This window comes from Onychomys torridus, chromosome 16, assembly GCF_903995425.1.
Source record: "Onychomys torridus chromosome 16, mOncTor1.1, whole genome shotgun sequence".
Classification (NCBI taxonomy): Eukaryota; Metazoa; Chordata; class Mammalia; order Rodentia; family Cricetidae; genus Onychomys; species Onychomys torridus.
In genome coordinates, this window is record NC_050458.1 from 55,238,190 (window position 1) to 55,259,197 (window position 21,008).

The window sequence follows — 21,008 nt, forward strand, 5'->3', positions numbered from 1 at the left end:
GTGTGTGTGTGTGTGTGTGTGTGTGTGTGTGTGTGTGTGTGTGTGTGTATTTGAAGCCCCCTGTAAACTCTCTTGGGTTTAAAGCCAGGGTGTAAGTCCTTTAAGGAAACAGTTTGAAGTTGTAATTAGATCTTGATGCCAAGCAGATTTCCCCATAGTCTGGTTAATCTCAGATACCTGGGAAAGAAAAACTGAAGGTATAAGAAGTTTTTCTTTTCCCTTTTTTTTTTAGGTCATTCAAATTTAATTGCCTGTGTGACACATTTACATGCGCTACTTTCTCCAGTTTGTCTTGTAATACAAATACCCAAACAGCTAAGCTCTATTTAGTAAGGCTTTAGGCAGGCTGTAACTGAGAGATGATGAAATTCTTTAATTCTCATGGAGGCATTTACACATCCCCGTGAGCTCACTTGTCGTCAACATAGGCTGTAGGCTTGTTCAATCAATGCTTTCTAGTAATTCTATGCATTTATTCAAGGAAGATATAAATCTAAGAATTTGAAACGTCATCAAACCATTCCTAAAGAAATGTAGCAGGCAAGATTGGCTTTAAGTGAGTTACAGTGAATTAAATAATAGATGCAAAAATTGAAATCTCACATGCTTTCTTTCAATGTTTTTATGGCCACTTCTGGAACACAGCTTCTGTGTATTGTCCTTGAGGGAACACTCCCGTTGTCTGCACTGCTTTCAATATACTTATCTCCCAAGCTCCAACAGAACAGCCAGCTCTCAACATTCAATGACTTTTCTAACCCAAAGTTCCAAAGTCCTTCCACAATCCACCCTGAAACAACATGGCCAGATCTATCATAGCAATACCCTACAATCCTAGTACCAGTTTCTGTCTTAGGGTGACTATTGCTGTGATGAAACACCATGGCTAAAGCAACTTGGGGAAGAAACTGTTTATTTGGCTTATCCTTCCATATCACTGTTCATCATTGAAGGAAGTCAGGACAGGAGCTCAAACAGGGCAGGAACCTGGAGGTAGAAGCTGATGCAGAGGCCATGGAGGAGTGCTGCTCATTGGCTTACTCCTCATGGCTTGCTTAGCCTGCTTTCTTGTAGAACTCAGGACCACTAGCTGAAGGGATGGAGCCACCCACAATGGGCTGGGCTCTCCCTCATCAGTCACTAATTAAAATAATACCCTACAGCCAGATATTATGAAAGCATTTCCTCAGTTGAAATTCCCTCCTTTGAGATGACTCTAGCTGTGCCAAATTGACTTGAAACTAGCCAGCATGAAAAGATAATTAAAATTGAGGATGAAAAAAAAAAAAAGAGAGGTTGGGGATTTAGCTCAGTGGTAGAGCGCTTGCCTAGCAAGTGCAGGGCCTTGGATTCGGTCCTCAGCTCTGGACAAAAAAAGAGAGAGACACAGAGAGAGAGAGACAGACAGACACACACACACACACACACACACAGAGAGAGAGAGAGAGAGAGAGAGAGAGAGAGAGAGAGAGAGAGAGAATAGTAGACGTCTAAATTAAAATGGTGTGTAAAAATTTTCAAAATTAATGAAAATACCAATCTGTGCCACCCAAATAAACTCAAATGAAAACAAATATAAGGAAACCCACAACTAAATATAACCTAGCACTTGGCTGACAACCAAATCAAATTAAACCTTGTTGGAGGAGTATAGACTTTACAGATCAAATGTAAGTTCTTGAGCATGAAGTTTATAAGAGTGAGAGTGGGAAGAAAATGACAAGATATCTCTGTTTAGCTGTTTTAATTGTTTCTGTGGCATACAGGACAAAAGCAATTTAAATATAAAAAGGGTTGGTTTTGGCTCACAGTTTGAGTGACATCATGGCAGGGATGTCACTACAGCAGGAGCATGAGGTAGTGTCATGTTGCATTACAGTCAAGAAGTAGAGGGACATTAATACTGATGCTTAGCTCTCATTCTCCTTTTTATTCTAGACAAACCTTAGCTCCTGGGATGGCTAATACTGATATTCAGTTAAAATATCCTCACAAAAACACTCAGAAGTTGTGTGATGGTTATAAATCTCATCACGTTGGAACCAAGATTAACCACTGCAGAGAGCGAGCAAAAATAAAGGCTTACTGAAAACATTTGCACAGAGCAAATTATCCTCCAAAAGTATGAGCAGAGCCAGGTATAGTAAGCACATTTGCAATCTCAGTATTTGGGAGGGTGAAACCAGAGGATCATTAGTTGCAGGCCGCCAGCCTGGAATGCAACAGCATGACCGTCTCAAATGGGGTGGGCTGGGGATGGCACAACATTGAAGTTCTCATCTGTAGACTCTTCACCAGAAGGAAGGGATGGAGAGAAGGAGAAAGGGAGGGAGGGAGGAAGGAAGGAAGGAAAAAACTGTCAAGCTAAAAGAAAAATTATCCCAGATAGAAATGCATGAAATAAAAAAGAATAATAAAAATAATAAATATGCGAGTGAATAATAAATTAGTATCAATTTCACAAAAATAAGAATTGTCTCCTTAGGAGTTTGACATATATGTGGGATTGAAATATATCCCAACACAAACACAAAGCCCTGCCGGTGATCTTGGCATTGTCTGAGAAGTATTATATGTAGTAAAATGTAAAAAAAATCAAGTATATAATTATATTGTCTACTATAGTAAAGCAACAGACATGAATAGGTTAATAGATTGGTAATCATAGCAATTAAAATACTAATTCATAACAGTTTCAACTAAGTAGAAAAAAGATGAGTGAGGTGATGAATTTCAAAACTGGTTGATATTGTATATATTACCTTAGTATATTAGTAATGATGTCAATACATTTGGACAAACACATAAATTTTATTGTACAAAGATAAATAAGGATATCAAACTTAGCAACGAAAAATCACAGACTCTTCAGCTAAATTTGAATCTCAGAAGAACCCATAATGTTCAATGTTCTTTATTATGCACTGTGTCTTTGGAATGGAAACTTAATCAAATCCGTGTTTTATTTGGCAAATCTTGATGGCTAGGCATACTGTCACTGCTGATAAAGTTGTCAACCTTTCAAGAACATAATTTTGGCAGGAAGCTTCCTGAGTTGCTTCAGAATGGGCAGGTTGAATCCAAGCCCGGGACTAGCTGAGGCTGTGTCTAGAGAAGCAGTACAAGTCCAGCCAGTTTCACACCTAAAAGGGATGGGGTTGTGCCCTTCTCCAGGTTAAACATGGCTTTTCAGGCTGTGCCTTGCCCTGAGTGACTCCATTTTGCAAGCAGCTTGGCTTCACTGTGAGGATAAAGAAGGACTCTGCCCCTGGACTGACATATGAATATTGTGGCATCACTAATCTAGCATGGACTGATACATGACATTCCTGGGAATAAAAAGAGTGCCACCCTGTGCATTTATAGGGGATCATTGAAAGTCTAGGCATTTATTGAGATCCTGGCCCAAGAACTTGTAGAGCACATTAGCCTGATTAAAGAATGTAATTCTCACATATGGAACCTAAGAAAATGCAAAGAGAATGACCCCACCCAGCTGTCATATGACCATCTGATGTGGGCATCCAGGGACTATTAGGCAGGAAAATATATATATATATATATTTTGTTTTTGTTTTTGTTTTTCGAGACAGGGTTTCTCTGTGTAGCTTTGCACCTTTCCTGGATCTCACTTGGTAGACCATGCTGACCTCAAACTCACAAAGATCTGCCTGCTTCTGCCTCCCGAGTGCTGGGATTACAGGCATGCGCCACCACCGCCCGGCATGGAAAATCTTAACTATCCCAAAGACTTCAGCTTGGCTTGAATTCACTGCTGATGAAGCCTCCTAGAATTAACATCTACTATCTGGATATACAGTCCAGCCAGCCATTAATCCACCTGGACCTACCATCCATCCAGTAGCTCAGAATACTGCCTTTCACTTAACCTTGTTCTTTTACCTTAACTGTGATCCTACAGCCTGAATCTACAACCTGTAGCCAGCAGCCTAAGCAGATTCCCCAGCTTAGCTTGATTTCTTATTTCACTCCCACAGAGAACATTTCTTATTCTTATAATTTTTTCCAGCTCTGGCTTCATATGCCTCTCTGAAACTCCTTGCCTTTTTAACCCCTTGCCGTCATTCCATAACCTACATGTATAAATAATAAAGATGAATATAGATAGAGAGGTTGTCTTAATTATGGTTTCTATTGATGTGATAAAATGCTATGAACAAAAGCAACATGATGAAGAAAGGGTTTATTTCTTCTTACATTTGTAGGCAACAATCTATCATGAATGGATATCAGGGAAGGATGTGATGGAGGAATCTGGAAGCAGGAGCTTATGCAGAGGCTATGGAAGGGTGTGGGTTACAGACCTGCTCCTCATAGACTAATCAGCCTGCTTTCTTGTACACCTCAGGACATGCCCGGGGTGGCAACAACCACAATGGGCTGGGCCCTCCCAACTTAATCACTAATCAATAAAATTTACTACAGGCCAATCTTATGTTGGCAATTGCTCAATTAAGATTCCCTCTTTTTTTTATGTCTAAGTTTATGTTAAGTTGACAAAAACCAACCAGCACAGTTATGTCTACTGTGCAATATATTATGTGTAATGTGAGAATTATATTAGTAACTAGGATTGGAATAAAAGAGCCTGTGTTTGCCTGGCCATATCTATCAAGGAAGATGGAAGTATTTGAGAAATTGCTGCCAATGAAACATATCTTTTGGCAGATGGGATTTCTGTTAATGAACCCTAGTTGGATGTTGATTCCCAGTATCGAAACCACCCAGTGCAAACACAGGGACTGCCCAGAAGAAACAGCTGAGAATATCTCTACTCATGTTTAGGAGAAAGAGCAAATAAATCTTAGCAATCAAGGGGTGGCAAGAAGCTGCGTTTCAAAAGTATTTGACCCGAGGAATGAAAAACCCATAGTTGTGAGGTTTCCTGTGAAGCAGCTTTTCCTGAGTGATTAAAGACTAACAGTCATGATTATACTGCTGCTTAGAGAAAATTGATCACATGGTGAGGGATTCTGGTAGGATTTAGAATGTTTATTCAACCCCTCTCAGAAAGTTTAATGGGATTCAGTCTTGACAATGGGTGGGTGGGTGGAATGCTGAGCTAAAATGCCAATGTAAAACCTAAAATCCTCCACGCCACAGTCAAATCCATTGGCATTAAACACTTCACCATTGTTGCTGAGCAAAAGATGCAAGAATACCTTAAAAATCATAGGTTTGGGCACAGTATGATTTGAGAATGACCATGTCCCACAGAGGCCACAAACACTTCCTTCAGGATAGAGAAGTAAAGAAATGCAGAAGATTGGTGCCAAAGTTTTCATTCCTTCAAGATCCATATCTCATTTACTGGGTCCACTTTTACTACTGTCAGTGCACATATTATGTCACACACACACACACACACATACACACACACACACACACACACACACACACACACACACACACAAGTGAGACATATATCCACCCCATCTACACGGCCATGGACACATCAGGAAGACAGAGATGAAACACACAGAGAGAGATGAGGATTTAATATGTCTTTGCAGTATGAAAGATAGATTCACGCTACTTTTCAATTTTAAGGGCAATCCTGGGTATTTGATGAATTCAGCCTCCCATTTCACTTATCACAGTTTGTTTTGAGTTGCTATGTTCAAGATTTTGCTCAAAAGAATTTTCAGAAGAGATGCAATAGAATGAGCCTGCATCTTATGATGGCCTCGGCCCAATCTGTGCTAACTTAGGTCCAAGTGGCCATCAGATTGTGTCAAAGCTTCCAGAATTCCTTCCCTCCTGCTCTCTGCCCAGCTTTTGAACATTTTGTTGCAAATTAGTCCCAGAGAACGAGGGCAAAGGAAGAAAAATTGGAAAAGCGAGAAATGGAGTGTTTTAAGTTTGTTGTTGTTGACTTTGATCTTTAATTTACTTGAATCCATTTTTACAGAACAGTTTGGCTCCCATTGGCTTGAGTGTGAAGCCCACAAAGGAGGACAGCGGTTGTTATGGTTGTTACGAGTAGAACCAACACACTTTCCTGCCTTTTCACCCACCATTATCCCTCCAGGGAGCCAACAGAGGATCATGGCTGCTATGAAGAATAAGCCTGGGGGAGGAGAGGGGGGGGGATAAGCCTGATACTCTCGCCCTCCTTTTCAGAAAATTTACTTGCTTTATAGCTAGATACTTGTTGTTTTATTTACATATTTATGGGTTGTTTTTTTTTTTTTTTCAGAATATTGTATGTGAGTTCTCTAATTACTTCATTTCCACCCCTCTAACTCTTCCCATGGTCCCACTCCCTCACAAATGGATGACCCTTTTTTTATTTCTGTTACACGTGTGTGTGTGTGTGTGTGTGTGTGTGTGTGTGTGTGTGTGTGTGTATACAACCTACTGAGACCGTTTAGCTTTGTTTGCATGTACTTGAAATTGGATGGCCCTTTCCTAGTATCCAATGACTGAGTGCAACTCCTCTTCTCTGGGTACTGTCTTGTGAGATTCTCCTATGCTAGTACAACAACTGGTATTGTCATTAGGCAGGTCTTGCTTAGGAAGCTCTATTGTTGTGAATTCATGGGTCCTGTCTAGAAGACACTGTGTCACAGCAGCTGTCCTGGTTCTCTGGCTTTTACAGTCTTCTCCCTCTCTCTTCTAAGATGCTCTTCTGATTCTTAAGTGTAGGGCTTGCATTGTAGATGTATCTATCAGTTTGGGCCGTGCACCCATGATCACTTACCCTCTGTATTTTGACCAGTTGCAGATCTCTGTAACCTCTCTATCTGATTAAAAGCGATGCCTCTTTAGTAAGGGGTAAAAACTATACTTACCTGTGGGTATGAAATAAGTTTTTAGCATATAGTTAAATAATATTGGCTTAGGAAAATGGCAGTGGTAGTTTCTCCTCTAGGGTCTATGATCTTTCCAACCATGGGTAGCTGGCTAGGTTGATATACCAAATGTGCACTCCCTCCCAGTTTGCAATCCTTATATCCAATTAGACTTTATAGGTCTTCCCTCTCAGTCTGAAGACATTGGATTCTGGCTCACTTTATGATAATAAATTAGTAATCTAACAGTTCTAGTCACCAGTCTTTGTATTCAGTACACTTTTAGAATTCAACTACCATCTACATAACAAGGCCATGTGTTATGTGCTAGAGATAGGTGAGTGAATAAGTCTCACTTGCATCTTTCTTTAATGGAATTCATAAAGGAAACTTGGATATAGACAGTAAAAGCAGGAGGAGAACAGTAGGGCATGGCAAAGTGATTGCCCCAGCTGTCATCAGAGGAGGTTTAAGAGAGAGGGTGAGGCTCATTGTTGTGGAACATTACTTTAACTAAGAAAAGATGTGGTACATTTGCTTCCTTTGCAGAATATTACTTTAAGTATGTGAATGTGTGTTACATTTGTAACTAACAAAAGATGTGTTATTTTGCCTGCCTAAAGCAACTGATTGGTCTAATTTAAATGCTGAATAGCCAATAGCTAGGCAGTAGAGGGATAGGTAGGGCAGGTGAGCAGAGAGGATAGGTAGTAAGAGGAATCTAGGCTTGAGAGAAGAGAGATGAGAATGAAGGAGAAAGAGAGAAAGACACTGGTGCCAGCCAGCGAGACAGCTACCAACCATCCAGACATGGAGGAAGCAGTAAAAATAGGACATACAAAATGAAAGAAAGGTAAAAAGCCATGAGGCAAAATGTAGATGAAGATAAACAAGTTAAAATAAGTTACAAGAGCTAGTGGAACAAGCCTAGGCTGAAGCTGATCATTCATAGTTAATAATAAGTTTCTGTGTCTTTATTTGAGAGCTGACTGGTGGTCCCAGAGAAAGCCTGCTACAGTTCAATGGAGGCAAGAAGTCAATGGAATGATTACCAAAGTAAAAGGGTTAGATAAAGGGATCATTAGGTTAGTATGTGCAAGACCCTACAGAGGAGCTGTGAATCCTCATCACAAGGGATCTGGATAAGTTTGATGATCATTTGGGGAAAGGAAGATATATAATCCATCAATCTGACTTGTTCGTTTTCAGAAGACTGTTTTGTTTTGTTTTTTGTTTTTTTCAGTCCTTGAATAGAGAGAAAGCATCTTGTGAATTATCCACAAGATCACTAGGAATTGTGTCCAGTGGCCTTCTTTGTGAATGTCAGAAGTATGAAGACACTTGCACGTAAACTCAAAGACCTTTCCCCATCTGTCATGTATCCTCTGAGTTTAGATATGAAAAAAATGGTGCTGATACACAGTTGATTTTGTAAATGAGAAGCCAAGATTTTCCACTTGTCCAAACCCTCAGAAGGTGCTTTTCATAGCTAAGGACTCAAGTTTATCCAATAACCCCATCTAACTAAAAGGAGGCAGGCTTCGGGGAATGCAAAATCTGTCCTTGAGAGCCCAACAGAAGAATGCTTTAAGAATCCTTGAAAATATCACATTAAATGGATAACATTTGTAGAAGGAGATGGAAATCCAGGTCCTTGACTCTCGATGCATGCATGGCATGTTGATATGCCACTCTCTTCCTGAACCTTGTAGGAATTTTGTCATCAGCCTACAAAGACACCCAACACAATAAATAATTCTTTGGATTTAGATTTCAAATCATTGGTATAAAATGCCAAACTGTCCTCATGAAATGAATGAAAAATTAAAACCACTTATACTTATTCATCTTTCAAGCTTCCATATGGTGATCAGTGTAAAGAGCCAACTGATAAAATAGATTTAATAATGTAGATGCTGGCTCTGAACAAAGGAAAATAAGTCTCTTCTGTGATGGTTGCTGTGTCTTCTCATGACCACACCCAGAACTCTAAGTCATCTAAAGTTAGCCAAACCCCAAGTACAGAATTTATTTCTTCCTATCACTGACAGTAGTAAGGAAGTAATTTTATTAACTTTAAGTGCAGTAAAATTTAAATAGCTTTTAAAGATTGAAAAGTTGTACTTAATGCTTTTAATTGTAGTTGTCTTGTAAGTGGAATCATCAAATAATGAAAGAGACAGAGCCCCAACTAGACATCTCTCACCACCAAATGAAAACTCCAGTGCTAAGAATGGGTTATATTTAATTAAGGTATTGGTGAAAGAGGCCCATAAATATTCCCAACAACCCATGCTATTGGTTGCTCTCCACAAAGTTATAGTAAGACCCCATTGCTGAAGACAATACATATCCTATTGAGCATGGAGAAGTCAAGGGACTCTCACTCCTACAGACTAGTATTCATGGTACTGTAAGATATTCTGCATGCTTCCAGAGTAGAAGGGTAAACACCAACTCAGCTACAAAATCTCCCATTTTATATATTGGTGACATGTCTATAACATACACTGGTTCAATAATGGGACAAAAGTTGTGAGTATCAATACCAGTATCTGATTGAATTTAAGGCCTACTCCATGAGATGGAACCCGTGCCTGACACTGCTTGGGTGACCAAGAACCTGAAACTAGATAGTCCATGGATCTATGGGAAAACAAAATAGTACTGTATCAATGAAATGACTTCTAAGGACATTCTGCTATACTCATAGATCAGGTCTTGTTCAGCCATCATCAGGGAAGCTTCCTCCTGCAGTAGATCAGAACAAAACCAGAGACCCACAACTGGACAATGTGCAGTGAGTAAAAGACCTCAGGACACTAATTCCTAAATGGGATGTGTCCATCAAACCCTTCTGGGAAATAGGGAACTAAGTGGAAGAGGAGGCAGAAAGATTTTAGGAGTCAGTGGGGATAAAAGACACCATAAAACATCCAGACATAACAGGACTGATGTTCATGTAAATCACAGAGACTGTGTAGCATGTACAAGGCCTGCACAGGTCTAAGTCAGATGGGGTCCCAATGCTGAGAGGTGAAGTGGACACAAGCCCCCATTTGGCACAGCCATATCCACTGGAAACACTGAGAGCCATGAAGCCAGCACAGCTGTTTGTCACAGCTCCAGCAGAGCTGAGCAGAATGCTACAATAGCTGTCCTCTTGTCTCTCACGTTTGGTTTTGGGTTGCTACATGTTGCATGTTTGGGAAGCTTTCTACATTATAATTTATTTAATATCTTTCCCTGGGAAAATTATATCTGAGTCTCTTTGGGAAAGTCCTGAACTTTTTACTCCTGCTTTTAGGGAGATCATGTGATCTGGCCCTATTCAGAAATCTTCCTTATGCCTTGAAGATTGTGGTAAGCACAAAGATGCTAGAAACTTTTTTTTATGAGGCCACACCTCCAGGATCTTCTTGGTACACCCACCCCTAAGCAATCAGGATAGTTAGTACAATATAAACTTAAAGGAGACTGTTTGCCTGCCTATTCACCAGCCTCCCTATCCTACCTAGGAATCAATTGTTATCTTATGAGCAACACCCCAAGTAGGAACCCCAGAACCAGTTTTCCTTACACCTTTCCAGTATGATGTTTGACAAACATATGACACCCCCTGAACCTCAAGCTCCAAATAATCAGGAAACTTGGCAACAGATCAGAGGCTTCCTCTTACGTTATGCTTAGAATTTGCTGAATAAGTAACATACTAAATTGCGGGTTATGTAGGGTATGGCCCTAGAAAATTAGAAGTTGAGTGACAGGCTGATTAATGAATAGCACTTTGTACTCTAAGGATTGATGGTGCACTATTCAGGGCATGATCACTCACCTGAACCTGCTCAGATATTTTCTATTCACCAGGCTCTTTGAAACCACAAATGCTGTCAGCCTGGAAACAGAATGTTATATACTAGATATTCTTGCCCTAACAATAGTCTACAGATTCTTTGAAATAGGGTTATGGGACTATGATGAAAACAAAATCTGTTCTATCTATATTTAATAATTGTAACTGAACCTATGTCCCTGGACATGTTGTAGAAAGTCAAACATGTGTCCTGAGACAAAGTGATATAATCTGTATCCTTTGAAAAATCATTGAATTAGAAAGAGAAACTTTCTGTGATAAAAATATGTTGAAATTTATGACCATTAAGGTAAGGTGATAAAGAAAGAAATACTTCAGTGTGAAGACATCATTAAACTCATTCAAGAGAACCAAAGAACCAATAATTCCAGAATAATTAATCAAAGGATGTCTCAGAAAACAGCAGGACAATAATGACAAAATAATAGCAGGTCATATATATCATTCAAAAATAACCAAACATTAATGGTCTCAATTCCCCCAATAGAGAGACTCAGGCTAACAGACTGGATTAGAAAAAAAGTTCTATCTTTTTGTAAGAAACACATATAACCATCAAAGACAAGATACTACATTAAGACAAAAAGTATTTATGAAAAAGTGCCTATGAGAAAAAGTACTACAAGCACATGCATTTGTGCTGATATCTGACTTCAAACTGGAACTAAACAGAAGAGATAAAGGGCATTTCATGTTTGTTAGAGGAGAATTTCACCTAGAGGACACTACAATCTGAAACATGTATGCACCGAACATAGGGCACTCCAGTTCCTAGAGGATACTACAATCTGAAACATGTGTGCACCAAACACAGGGTCCTCCAGTTCCTAGAGGATACCACAATCTGAAACATGTATGCACCAAACACAGGGAACCCCAGTTCATCAAAGAGGTTCTACTAGACCTCAAACCACAGATTGACCCCAAACAGTGACAGAGGGTGACTTCAAAGATTCACTGTTACAACTAGATAAGCCATTCAGACAAAAGTTAAATAGGGAAACTCTAGAGTTAAATAAGATCATAAATCAGAAGGATCTAACAGACAGCTACAGAACATTCTACTCAAACGCTAAAGAACACATTTTTTTTTTCCCTCAGTATCTTATGGAACCTTAAAAAAAGAAAGAGATAAAGGACTCAATACTACAGAGATGAAAGGGAACACATTACAGTAGACACTGAGGAAATTCAGTGAGTTAAGAACATACTCTAAACATCTACATTCTGAGCCCAGAGAGATGGCTCAGCAGTTAAGAGCATGGGCCCTTCTTCAGTGGACCCATATTTGATTCCTAAAACCTACATGGTGGCTCACAACAATTTGTAAAGCTAGTCCTAGAGGACACAACACCCTTTTCTGTTCATCTTTGGCACAAGATATGTACCTGGTGCACAGACATACATGCAGACAAAACACCCATACACCTAAAATAAACAAATTCAATCACCAAACATACATGCCTACACACACACACACACACACATACACACACATATCACAGTCCTAGAGAATCTAGAGATGCAGAGGATACACCTCAACATAATAAAGACAAAATACAGCAAGTCAGCAGCCAATATCTTACTAAATAGAGAATCTGAAACATATCCACTGAAATCAAGATCAAAACAAGGATGTCCACTTCCTCCATTCATGAATGGTAGCACTTGAGGACTTAGCTAGAGTGTAAGACAAGCAAAGGCAATAAAAGGAATACAAATAGGAAAGAAGACAAAGTAGCCTTACTTGCTGATGGGAATATGAGCAAGACATTGTGGGTTAACTCAGTGAAAATGCTGGCGGCCCAACTACTCCAGATGCCTCACTACCCAATGTGATTCGTGGGTGCATTTCTGCAAGTCACAGGTCTCACACCAATGACATGCTTTGTATAGGAAGCTGTCCACATGTAGAGTTCTCTCTTCCAAGCTTCTCCTCATTAAACCACACACACTGACACTGACGGGAAACCAATGTGGTCTTTGACTCAACTGTCTTGACTAGGAAAGAGTTTTGAATGAATCTCTTATTACTCTTTTGTAGGGGATATAAATAACACAGGGCAACAGTGAAAAGACCACAGGCTGGTAGGGCAAAATCAGGCTCTTCAACAGCTGGGTTGGCAGTGGTAGGTCTTCTGAGAAATAGCCTCATTTTTGTGAGAAGTCTCTTTATGGCTAAGCTGATGACAGGTCCCAGGGATACTGAGCAAAATGATGGTGCTCAGGGTTTGGACTGAACTCCTTCAGAAGCTGGCATCTTCATACAAACCCTACGCATGGTCACTCACATTCAGTGCTGCACAATCCAACTGAAACTGAGACAAATGTCAAGATAGACAACTTTTCCAGAAACTGTGAGATTCGAGGTTCCCTGAATCAAGGTCAGGCAATTCTCTTTCAGGGAATTGCTGTTAGAGAATTGAATTTTTTGTTGTTGTTGGTTTTTTTTCTTCCTTCCTTCCTTCCTTCCTTCCTTCCTTCCTTCCTTCCTTCCTTCTTTCCTTCCTTCTTTCCTTCCTTCCTTCCTTCCTTCTTTCTTTCTTTCCTTTTTCTTTCTTTTCTTCCTTCCTTCTTCCTTTTCTTTCTTTTTTTTAGTTGTTTTGTTTTCTTGTCCCCATTATAAAATCAAATATTGGTATTACCAGAATTTTCAATTCTCATTGTTTTATTTTTATGGAGGCTACATAGAATTGTGAATTATAAAAACAAAGACAAATAGATATGCAAATACATGTTATAATTTAACCCTTTACAACATTAAAGAATAATGCACAATCCAACTAATATTCTCAATTATGTATGAAGAACAAATAGGTTGTGAACCAAGATTGAAGGTCCTGACCTCTCTGCACCTACCTCGTTTTATCTTTGTATTACACACTGAAAGAGAGGGTTAAAAGTTGAGATTAGGACATACAGTGTTCTCTCATTCTAGCAAGCTGCACAATAAAGTTGGGATCCTTAAAACTTCATCTCTACTCAGGTGCTATTCAAGCCTTATTCTCTAAGGAAAGGGAAACAAGATGTTTTAGGAAGTAGTTTATCCATGATACAAGTCAATTACTGAGTATAGCACTATGGTTGAGACCTCATACCAACTGGATGGGTAAGAGAAATGAAACACAGGTCTGTGTAGTTTTAATACTCCTGTGGAAGCAGTGGATATTGTTGGCTCATAACTTGTTAAGCCTGGATGTTGTAAATGATGGGACAGAAGCCTGACAGATAAAGATGAAATGGTGTTTAAAGGCTTTCATCAGAGAGGGAGGGGATAAGATTAGAAGAGGATGGCACTCTGAGCCATGGGAATTCCCATGGCATTCACTCCAGGTCTAGTTTGGTGACTTGGTTCTGTCACTCTTCTCTCAGTGCACACCCTCATGAAGCTTCTTACCTGAGGTGTGCATGGCCTTGCTGCGCATTTGTCCATGCAGCTGTTGAATTGTGCTTGAATCTATGCAGTATGTTCCTGGGATTTCCTGCTGTACCATACCTACTAGCAACTCAAAAAAGACTGTGAGCATGAGCCCAACGTTGTATGAGTCACTGCATCCTATTATTTATGCAATCTTCACTCTTAATGTGGAGACAAGACTTTCCCAATCTTACATAGATACCTAAGGCTATGTATTTTCCCAACTATTCTTCTCAGCCACAATAATGATGCATCCCAGAGGCCATTTGATGCCCGGAATGCAGTCCTGCTCTATATGAATGCACTATCGTCTAGACAGGAGTGTTTTGCTTGTCAATACAAGGAAAATAACTGAATGTTTAACAAGAGGGAATGAATATTGATCTTATTTACTTTTGTCTTTTGGACTGAAGAATAGAGTTAAATTTTAATAAATCTGTAGGCTAATAAAAATAGACTGGTATACATCTCTAAGATCAGCAAAGAAAATTATGAGGCTCCATCATTACCACAAAATGCACAGAACACAGTTATCCTTTTAAAGGTTTTTTTAATATGTACTTAAAAATGGACAATTCGCACCACAGTTAGGTAACTGTGATTTTGTTAGCTGTGAGGATTATGCATGTTTCCAGTAAAACAGTTTCATGCTTATAAAAGTCACTATACATCAAGTTGTGACAGGAGGACCGACATTAGGAACAGTCCAGGTAGCAAAGAGGGGGAGGCAGAGAGGTCATAAAGCGGTCACACCGTCGACACAAAAGAACAATACATAAATACACATTTCTGTATGTTGAAGGCAATTCACAATCATTTCCAGGAATTCTGTGAGAATTTAAGGCCATTTGTTCTAAAGAAATTTAGACATAACTTCACAAAACTGTAATTCGTATAAAAACTGTACAATGAAAACCATGTAGAATTGATTGTGAGCAGGCAAGCCAGGGGACAGGGATGGATTCTTTCACAACCAGGGGACAGAAACGAGTTTATTTCACACATGGGTTATGTGCTAAGTCACAGGGCTGTGTACATTGAACTGAGAATTCACAAGAGACTCCAGCCTGTGCAACCCGTGTGGCAAAGTGGAATGGTGAGAACAGGAAACCCCAAGCAAGAGAGCCAGTATCCCTTTGAATTAAAGTATCTAGACAGGATACAACTGAATACCAAGTTCAAAATACCTGCTACATGGTTCCGAGTTACAGTCTTGGTTTTACTTGTTCAATGGCATTATAATGATGGTGGTTTTTATACAAAGTATATTCTGTGCATTTACAGTTTACTGTGTTTGCCTTTCCATTGTTCCTGCTTAGCATTACAACACAGGTATACTGCAGTCTAATTTTAAACCCAAAGTCCGTGAAATGTGCACGTCCTTACAGAGTCACATCTGCTTATGTTTAAACTCCATTATGGGCCAAAACTGAGGACAGATTTTAATTACTAAACAGATTTCTCTTCCTCCTACTTTTCCCTCATTCACACCATGCGTGTCCAGACAGTCATTCAAAGAGATATTGCTCTTGTGATTATAACTATTGCAATTTAGAAGACAAAGGATTCAATATTCAAAACTCATTCTTAAGAACAGTTATAAAAGTATTGAAATTTAAAAAGTAGTAACATGTAAACATTGATACAGAGACTGCTGTCCCATGTGTATATATATATATATATAGCAGTCAAGGACAATATTTGTGTTAAAAATGTAGCTTGTGCTTTTTCCCAATCATACATTGGAAATTCACTATTCTGTTGATAACAAAACAAAAATATTTGAAAATTAGAGAAGACATCTCTACTTTGCTTCAAGCATTTAAACGATTTTCCTGTTGCTCATGCAACCACCATATTTACAGTTTTGGTTTAGGAAGAAAATTAATTTTGGATCCAAGAAAGCACATTACCAAGGACTGCTGAAACCAAACTGAGAAAGTGTCTCATTCCCTGGTTCATAGCAGAGCACCAGGTGCAACGCATAGGCTCAGCAGTTCTGACTGACGTGTGATGAACAGCATCAGCATCTGGACGAGTCATATTTGAGTCTGCAGCACGTGTGTAGGCGGGGTGTATGGGGGAGGCGCTGGTGATGGCTTGATTCCTCTGGCTCTCATGTAGGAGAGGAACTGCTCGGGAATCTCAGCTAAGACATCTTTGGCCAATCTAGCCATGCTCAATATGTGGTTTCCACTTCTGTCCATATAATCCCTGAATGGCACAAACTAGAACAAAGAGAAAAATTACTTTACAATCTTCAGCTATCTACCTAACAGACACAAAATGAGGACATATAAATAGGTGTGTCTTTGTTTTTGTTTAACCTTTCACTTTCATGGATAGTTTTTGAGACAGGATCTCACTATGTAGGCTAATATGGCCTCAAACTCATGATACTCCTGCCTCAAACAGCATTGAGATTTCAGGTGCACATTTACTATGCATAGCTTACATTCAAACAACTGAATATAGGAGTATCCTAGCTAGCTTCTTCTGTCAACCTTATTCAACCTAATACCATCTGAGGGAGTCTCCCATGAGGCATTGCCCAAATAAGACTGGCCCCTTGGACATGTCTGTAAAGGAATGTTTTGATTGATAGTTGACGTGGGAGGACCCCTCCCACTATGGGCAGTACTATTCCTAGGCTGTATCAGAAAGCTAGCTAAGTGAGTCAGACACTGAGCCAGCAAGCAGTATCCTAGCATATGTTCTGCTTTGGATGCTTGCTTGGATTCTTGGCCTGACTTCCACCAGTGATGGAAGTGATCTGAAAGTATAAGCCAAATAAACTCTTTCCTTCCCAAACTTGCTTTCTGTCTGGGAATTTTGTCATGGCAACAAGGAGAATCAAAAATGCTCAGAGGAGCAGTACTATGAATACATAGAAATCCTGTCTTTAAAATATATTTGTCACTACAGTTGGCTTTTACAGTGACCACATCTTCATAATGTGTGTTCAACAAGAGGGATGGAACTCTTTTCCTTGATGCTCTTGTGTCCTCTTTTGTGACACTTCCTAGCTGATGCCAAGCACCAGGGGCATCTAACCTTTATGGGGCTTGTTTTTCCTGTCAACACTGGGTTAGCACATGTTTCGTTCAGCTTTGATATGAAAGTTAACTAATGCAGAGCAAGGAACAAATCTTACACCATTCAGCACAGAAAATAGCATACATGATTACTGAGACCTAAACATACTATTTTTAATTGTTACTAGAACATCAAATCATGGCTACTGAACTCACAGTTCCTATGGTGGAGGCCTGAACTACAGCACGCAGAGGCAGTGTGCTCCTATGTTGATGTTATATATTTGTTATTTGTGAAAGCAAAAGATCTCAGTGTGAGACGTTGGAATCGTTCCTACTGAAATGTTATAGCTACTTTGGCATCTGAATATGGTTGCCTTGCCTTTATCTAGCAATTATGCAGCATCCCTTATCAGGTCTATACCATGTACTCTGCCAAGAGGATGTCTGGGTCTATTCTCATTTGGAACGGTTACTTAGTAAGTAAACACTGTCCTGCTGGATATATCAGTTCAGTTTCTCTGTAAGGGATGATTCTTGAAGCAACTTGGAAATGATTGAAATTGTTAATGTAGATATTTTGTGAGCACATCAACCTTTGGTCTTGAAGAAAAAAAAAAGAAGAGGGAAGACATTAATTTAGGATGTAGAATAATTTCTGCATATAAGATTTGAAAGTTTATATTAATGTTTTTCTTTCAGAGTGACCAAGAACATTCTGTTTTCATATTGTAACTGTTACAAACTTATTCTGAAAACTTGCTTTTAATGGAAACAATTATTTAAAATGGACTTTTAGGAACCAATTGTTATTGGTACAACTGAAACAATCCAGTTGCTACAAGGAAAACTGTATTTTTTAAATGTTTGTATGTTGATATAAATATAAAATTGTATTTGTCATACTGTATTTATAATCTACCTCTTTAGGATATTTGGTATATTGATAAATAATTAGGATTATTGTCATATTGCATATTGCACTATACATTCCTACTTCTGCTTTAGCTATTTTGTGTAAATGTCAGAATTTTTGAAGTCATTGTCCTTTTACCATACATTTGCTTACAGACTGTTTACCTTGTTTTTGTGAAGCCTTAGTCCTTAGGTTATCTAGGTAGATAAGACTTTTAGATTTATGGTCACCTATGCTTGTCATCTCTATAGTTATGTTAGGTTCTCCAGATTTACAGAAACGGATGTCAGATGGATAGGTAATCTTCAAATACTTCATAGACCTAGAGAAAATTGCACTTAAATGTTTTGATAAGTTAGAATTCTGTTGATGTGAGACACGATTGCTCCTGGCAGCACCAACCTGATCCCAAGAGAATGCTGGGCTTCTGAGACATTTCTGTTTGGAAGTTTGTCTTCTTCTTGTAACAAAATGACCTTCAAGGCAAAGACCTGCCCTTGCCTTGATTTCTGACATTACAAATACTGTCCCTTCTGAATGATCGGGATACAAGGAAAAGTGGCTACTGAGCTCTGCCAAGACAGGATAAGATAGTCTTTCAAAATACCTGCTTCTGAAAATGGTCTGACAGATACTTGAGTTCTGTACCTAATTTGAGTGCACCAACAATGCTGAGAAACTTTAGGTGACTGTTCAGGCTGCCAGCTGTCTCTGTCTACTCTTGAAAAACTTGTCATTCTCCCATTTCTCAGGTATTATTATATTCCTTCTCAGGTCTTTGATGGGATTGAAGACTAACAGTTATAGTTACAATCTTCTTGTATCTTAGCTAGAACATATTAGATATTAGATTCAGGTTCTTCATGATAGGGCACCTTTTGGAATGATCTCTGTAATGTGCCATTTGCTCCAGACTTCTCTGTATTTTATTATGTGTCTCTTGTTTGATGTTTTTATTGTTGGCTATAGTTCTATCTTGTCTAGATCATTATCCTTTATTCCTCCTGGACAATATTTGATAATCATTCCTCTTGTATATAGCTTTATATAAGTTTAGAACTTTCTAATTTAGACAAAAGGGGGAGATGTACTGGGTAGCCATTCCAGCTTTGACCTTGAAACACTGTCCCTAGTGAGGTCACAGGTAACTGCCACACCTGCCTATGAACTGCCCCTGAGACGAGACTGAGACAGGACCTCTTAATACCTGAGATGCATATGTGCTCACTCCCTTGGCTCCTCATGATCCTGAATGCTGGATTGCAGACCATTTCAGAGTTCTCCAGAGAACCATGCTGGACTGCATCTCACCTCTCCTGGATCCTATAACCAGCTCCTTTACTGGTTATAAGTTACCCTGAAATAAACCTCTTTTAACTACAAGATAAACTATGTGGAATTGCCTGGTTAATTGCCAATTTAGAAAACAAGTTAAAAATATAGGAAACTAAATAGCAGGTGTAATTTTGATGAAGTGAAGATCATCTCTTTTGCCCCATTCTTCAAAAGCCTCTTCCTCTATAATTCTAACATATACCTGTTTACCATAGATAACAGATCAGCTTTTAGATGTGTGATGGCAGGTAAAATGATCACTCACCCCTGAAGGCAGCTAAGCCAGGGAAGAAGAAAGCTCACAGTGTGTACAGTCTTCAGGTAGGAAAAGAATAGGGAAGGTATGAACTTTGCAAAGTCACAGTACTTCACTAGAGGCAAGATGGCATTGTAAACAAAACTTAGAGGTATAAAGAAACAAGTTCTGTTTTTCTCCCATTTAATCTAAATTAGTAGTTCTAAGAATTTACTGTTTTTTTTTAACTTTTTAAACTTTTTTAGTAAGCGCTATATAGGCTTATGCCTTTCTTTCTTTCATTCTTTCTTTTTGTTTTTAAAATAAAAGTACATTTTTCCTAGCATGGGACTTCCTTATGCATGCTCTATTTGTTATGTCAGTGAAGATCTACATGCAACTTAATGCATAACATGCTTTATTGGCATTGCTTCTTAATTTTATTTTATTGAAAATTAATTATTCCTCATATAATGTATCATGATTACTGTTTCCCCATTCATCTTCTCCCCCCATGAACTCACAGAGGCTGAGGCAGCATGAAGAAGGGCTTACATGGGTCTGCACCAGGTGGTGTCCTAGAACAGAAAGAAGTGGACCAATGCCTCCATCCCTAACCTAGAAGCGATCCTCAGTGGACAACCACTTGCAAATGAAAACTTCGTTTTCTCCCAGGGAATCTCACTGGGGAAACAAACTGCTCTTAAGTGAAGGCTGCATGCTCAGCAGTAGATGGCTAACAGAAAAGCCGCTCAAAGGCATCTTTGGGGGTTATTTGTCTCATTACGTCATGCTAGGGCATTTTTTCTTTTAATTTTATCTTTTTTATTTTAATATTTATTTATCTAATTTTTAACTCTACAGGTCCTTTTCATATATATACATTATGGTTTCTAGTTTTGTATTTTCATGGGATTCCTGAGTGTGCAAAAAAGTGGGTCTCTGCATCTATATTTACTTCTTGTGCATTTTCTTGGGCTCTTCCCTTTTGGCTTGCTTGTTTTAGGCTACTCTGATGTCTCTGTTTTTGTTTAATTGTAGTTTTATTATACAATCTAGTATAGTATAGTGTATTTTATTATTCTCCCTCAGAGGTCTGTTTATTTTATAATGAGAGACAGAGAAGAGATAGATCTGGCTCATACTTTCTTAATGGAAATACATTATAATTAATTTGGGGGAATTTTTCTGTACTCTAGAAGTATCAAAACTAAAGTCACAATACCCAGAGTTCTTTTCATCTTCTGTGCCTCTTTATAAATCATGGACAGTACAACAAGAAAAGGAACCCTGTCAGAGAGAGTCACTGTTATCTACAGGGTTTTACTTATCATAGGAATAGGTTGGGAATAGAAAACATTGAGAACTTTCTACTTGCTG

General features: G+C 38.9%; 1 protein-coding gene across 1 annotated transcript in view; it reads right to left on the minus strand.

The window, feature by feature from the left end:
* Positions 1-13,443: 13,443 nt before the first annotated feature.
* Cpne8 (copine 8) overlaps positions 13,444-21,008 on the minus strand; it is a 185,674-nt gene continuing 178,109 nt past the window's right edge. The window contains exon 20 of the mRNA XM_036208782.1: positions 13,444-16,335. Within this exon, the coding sequence (XP_036064675.1) occupies positions 16,147-16,335 (189 nt within the window). The 3' untranslated portion in view covers positions 13,444-16,146. The remainder of the gene's footprint in view (positions 16,336-21,008) is intronic.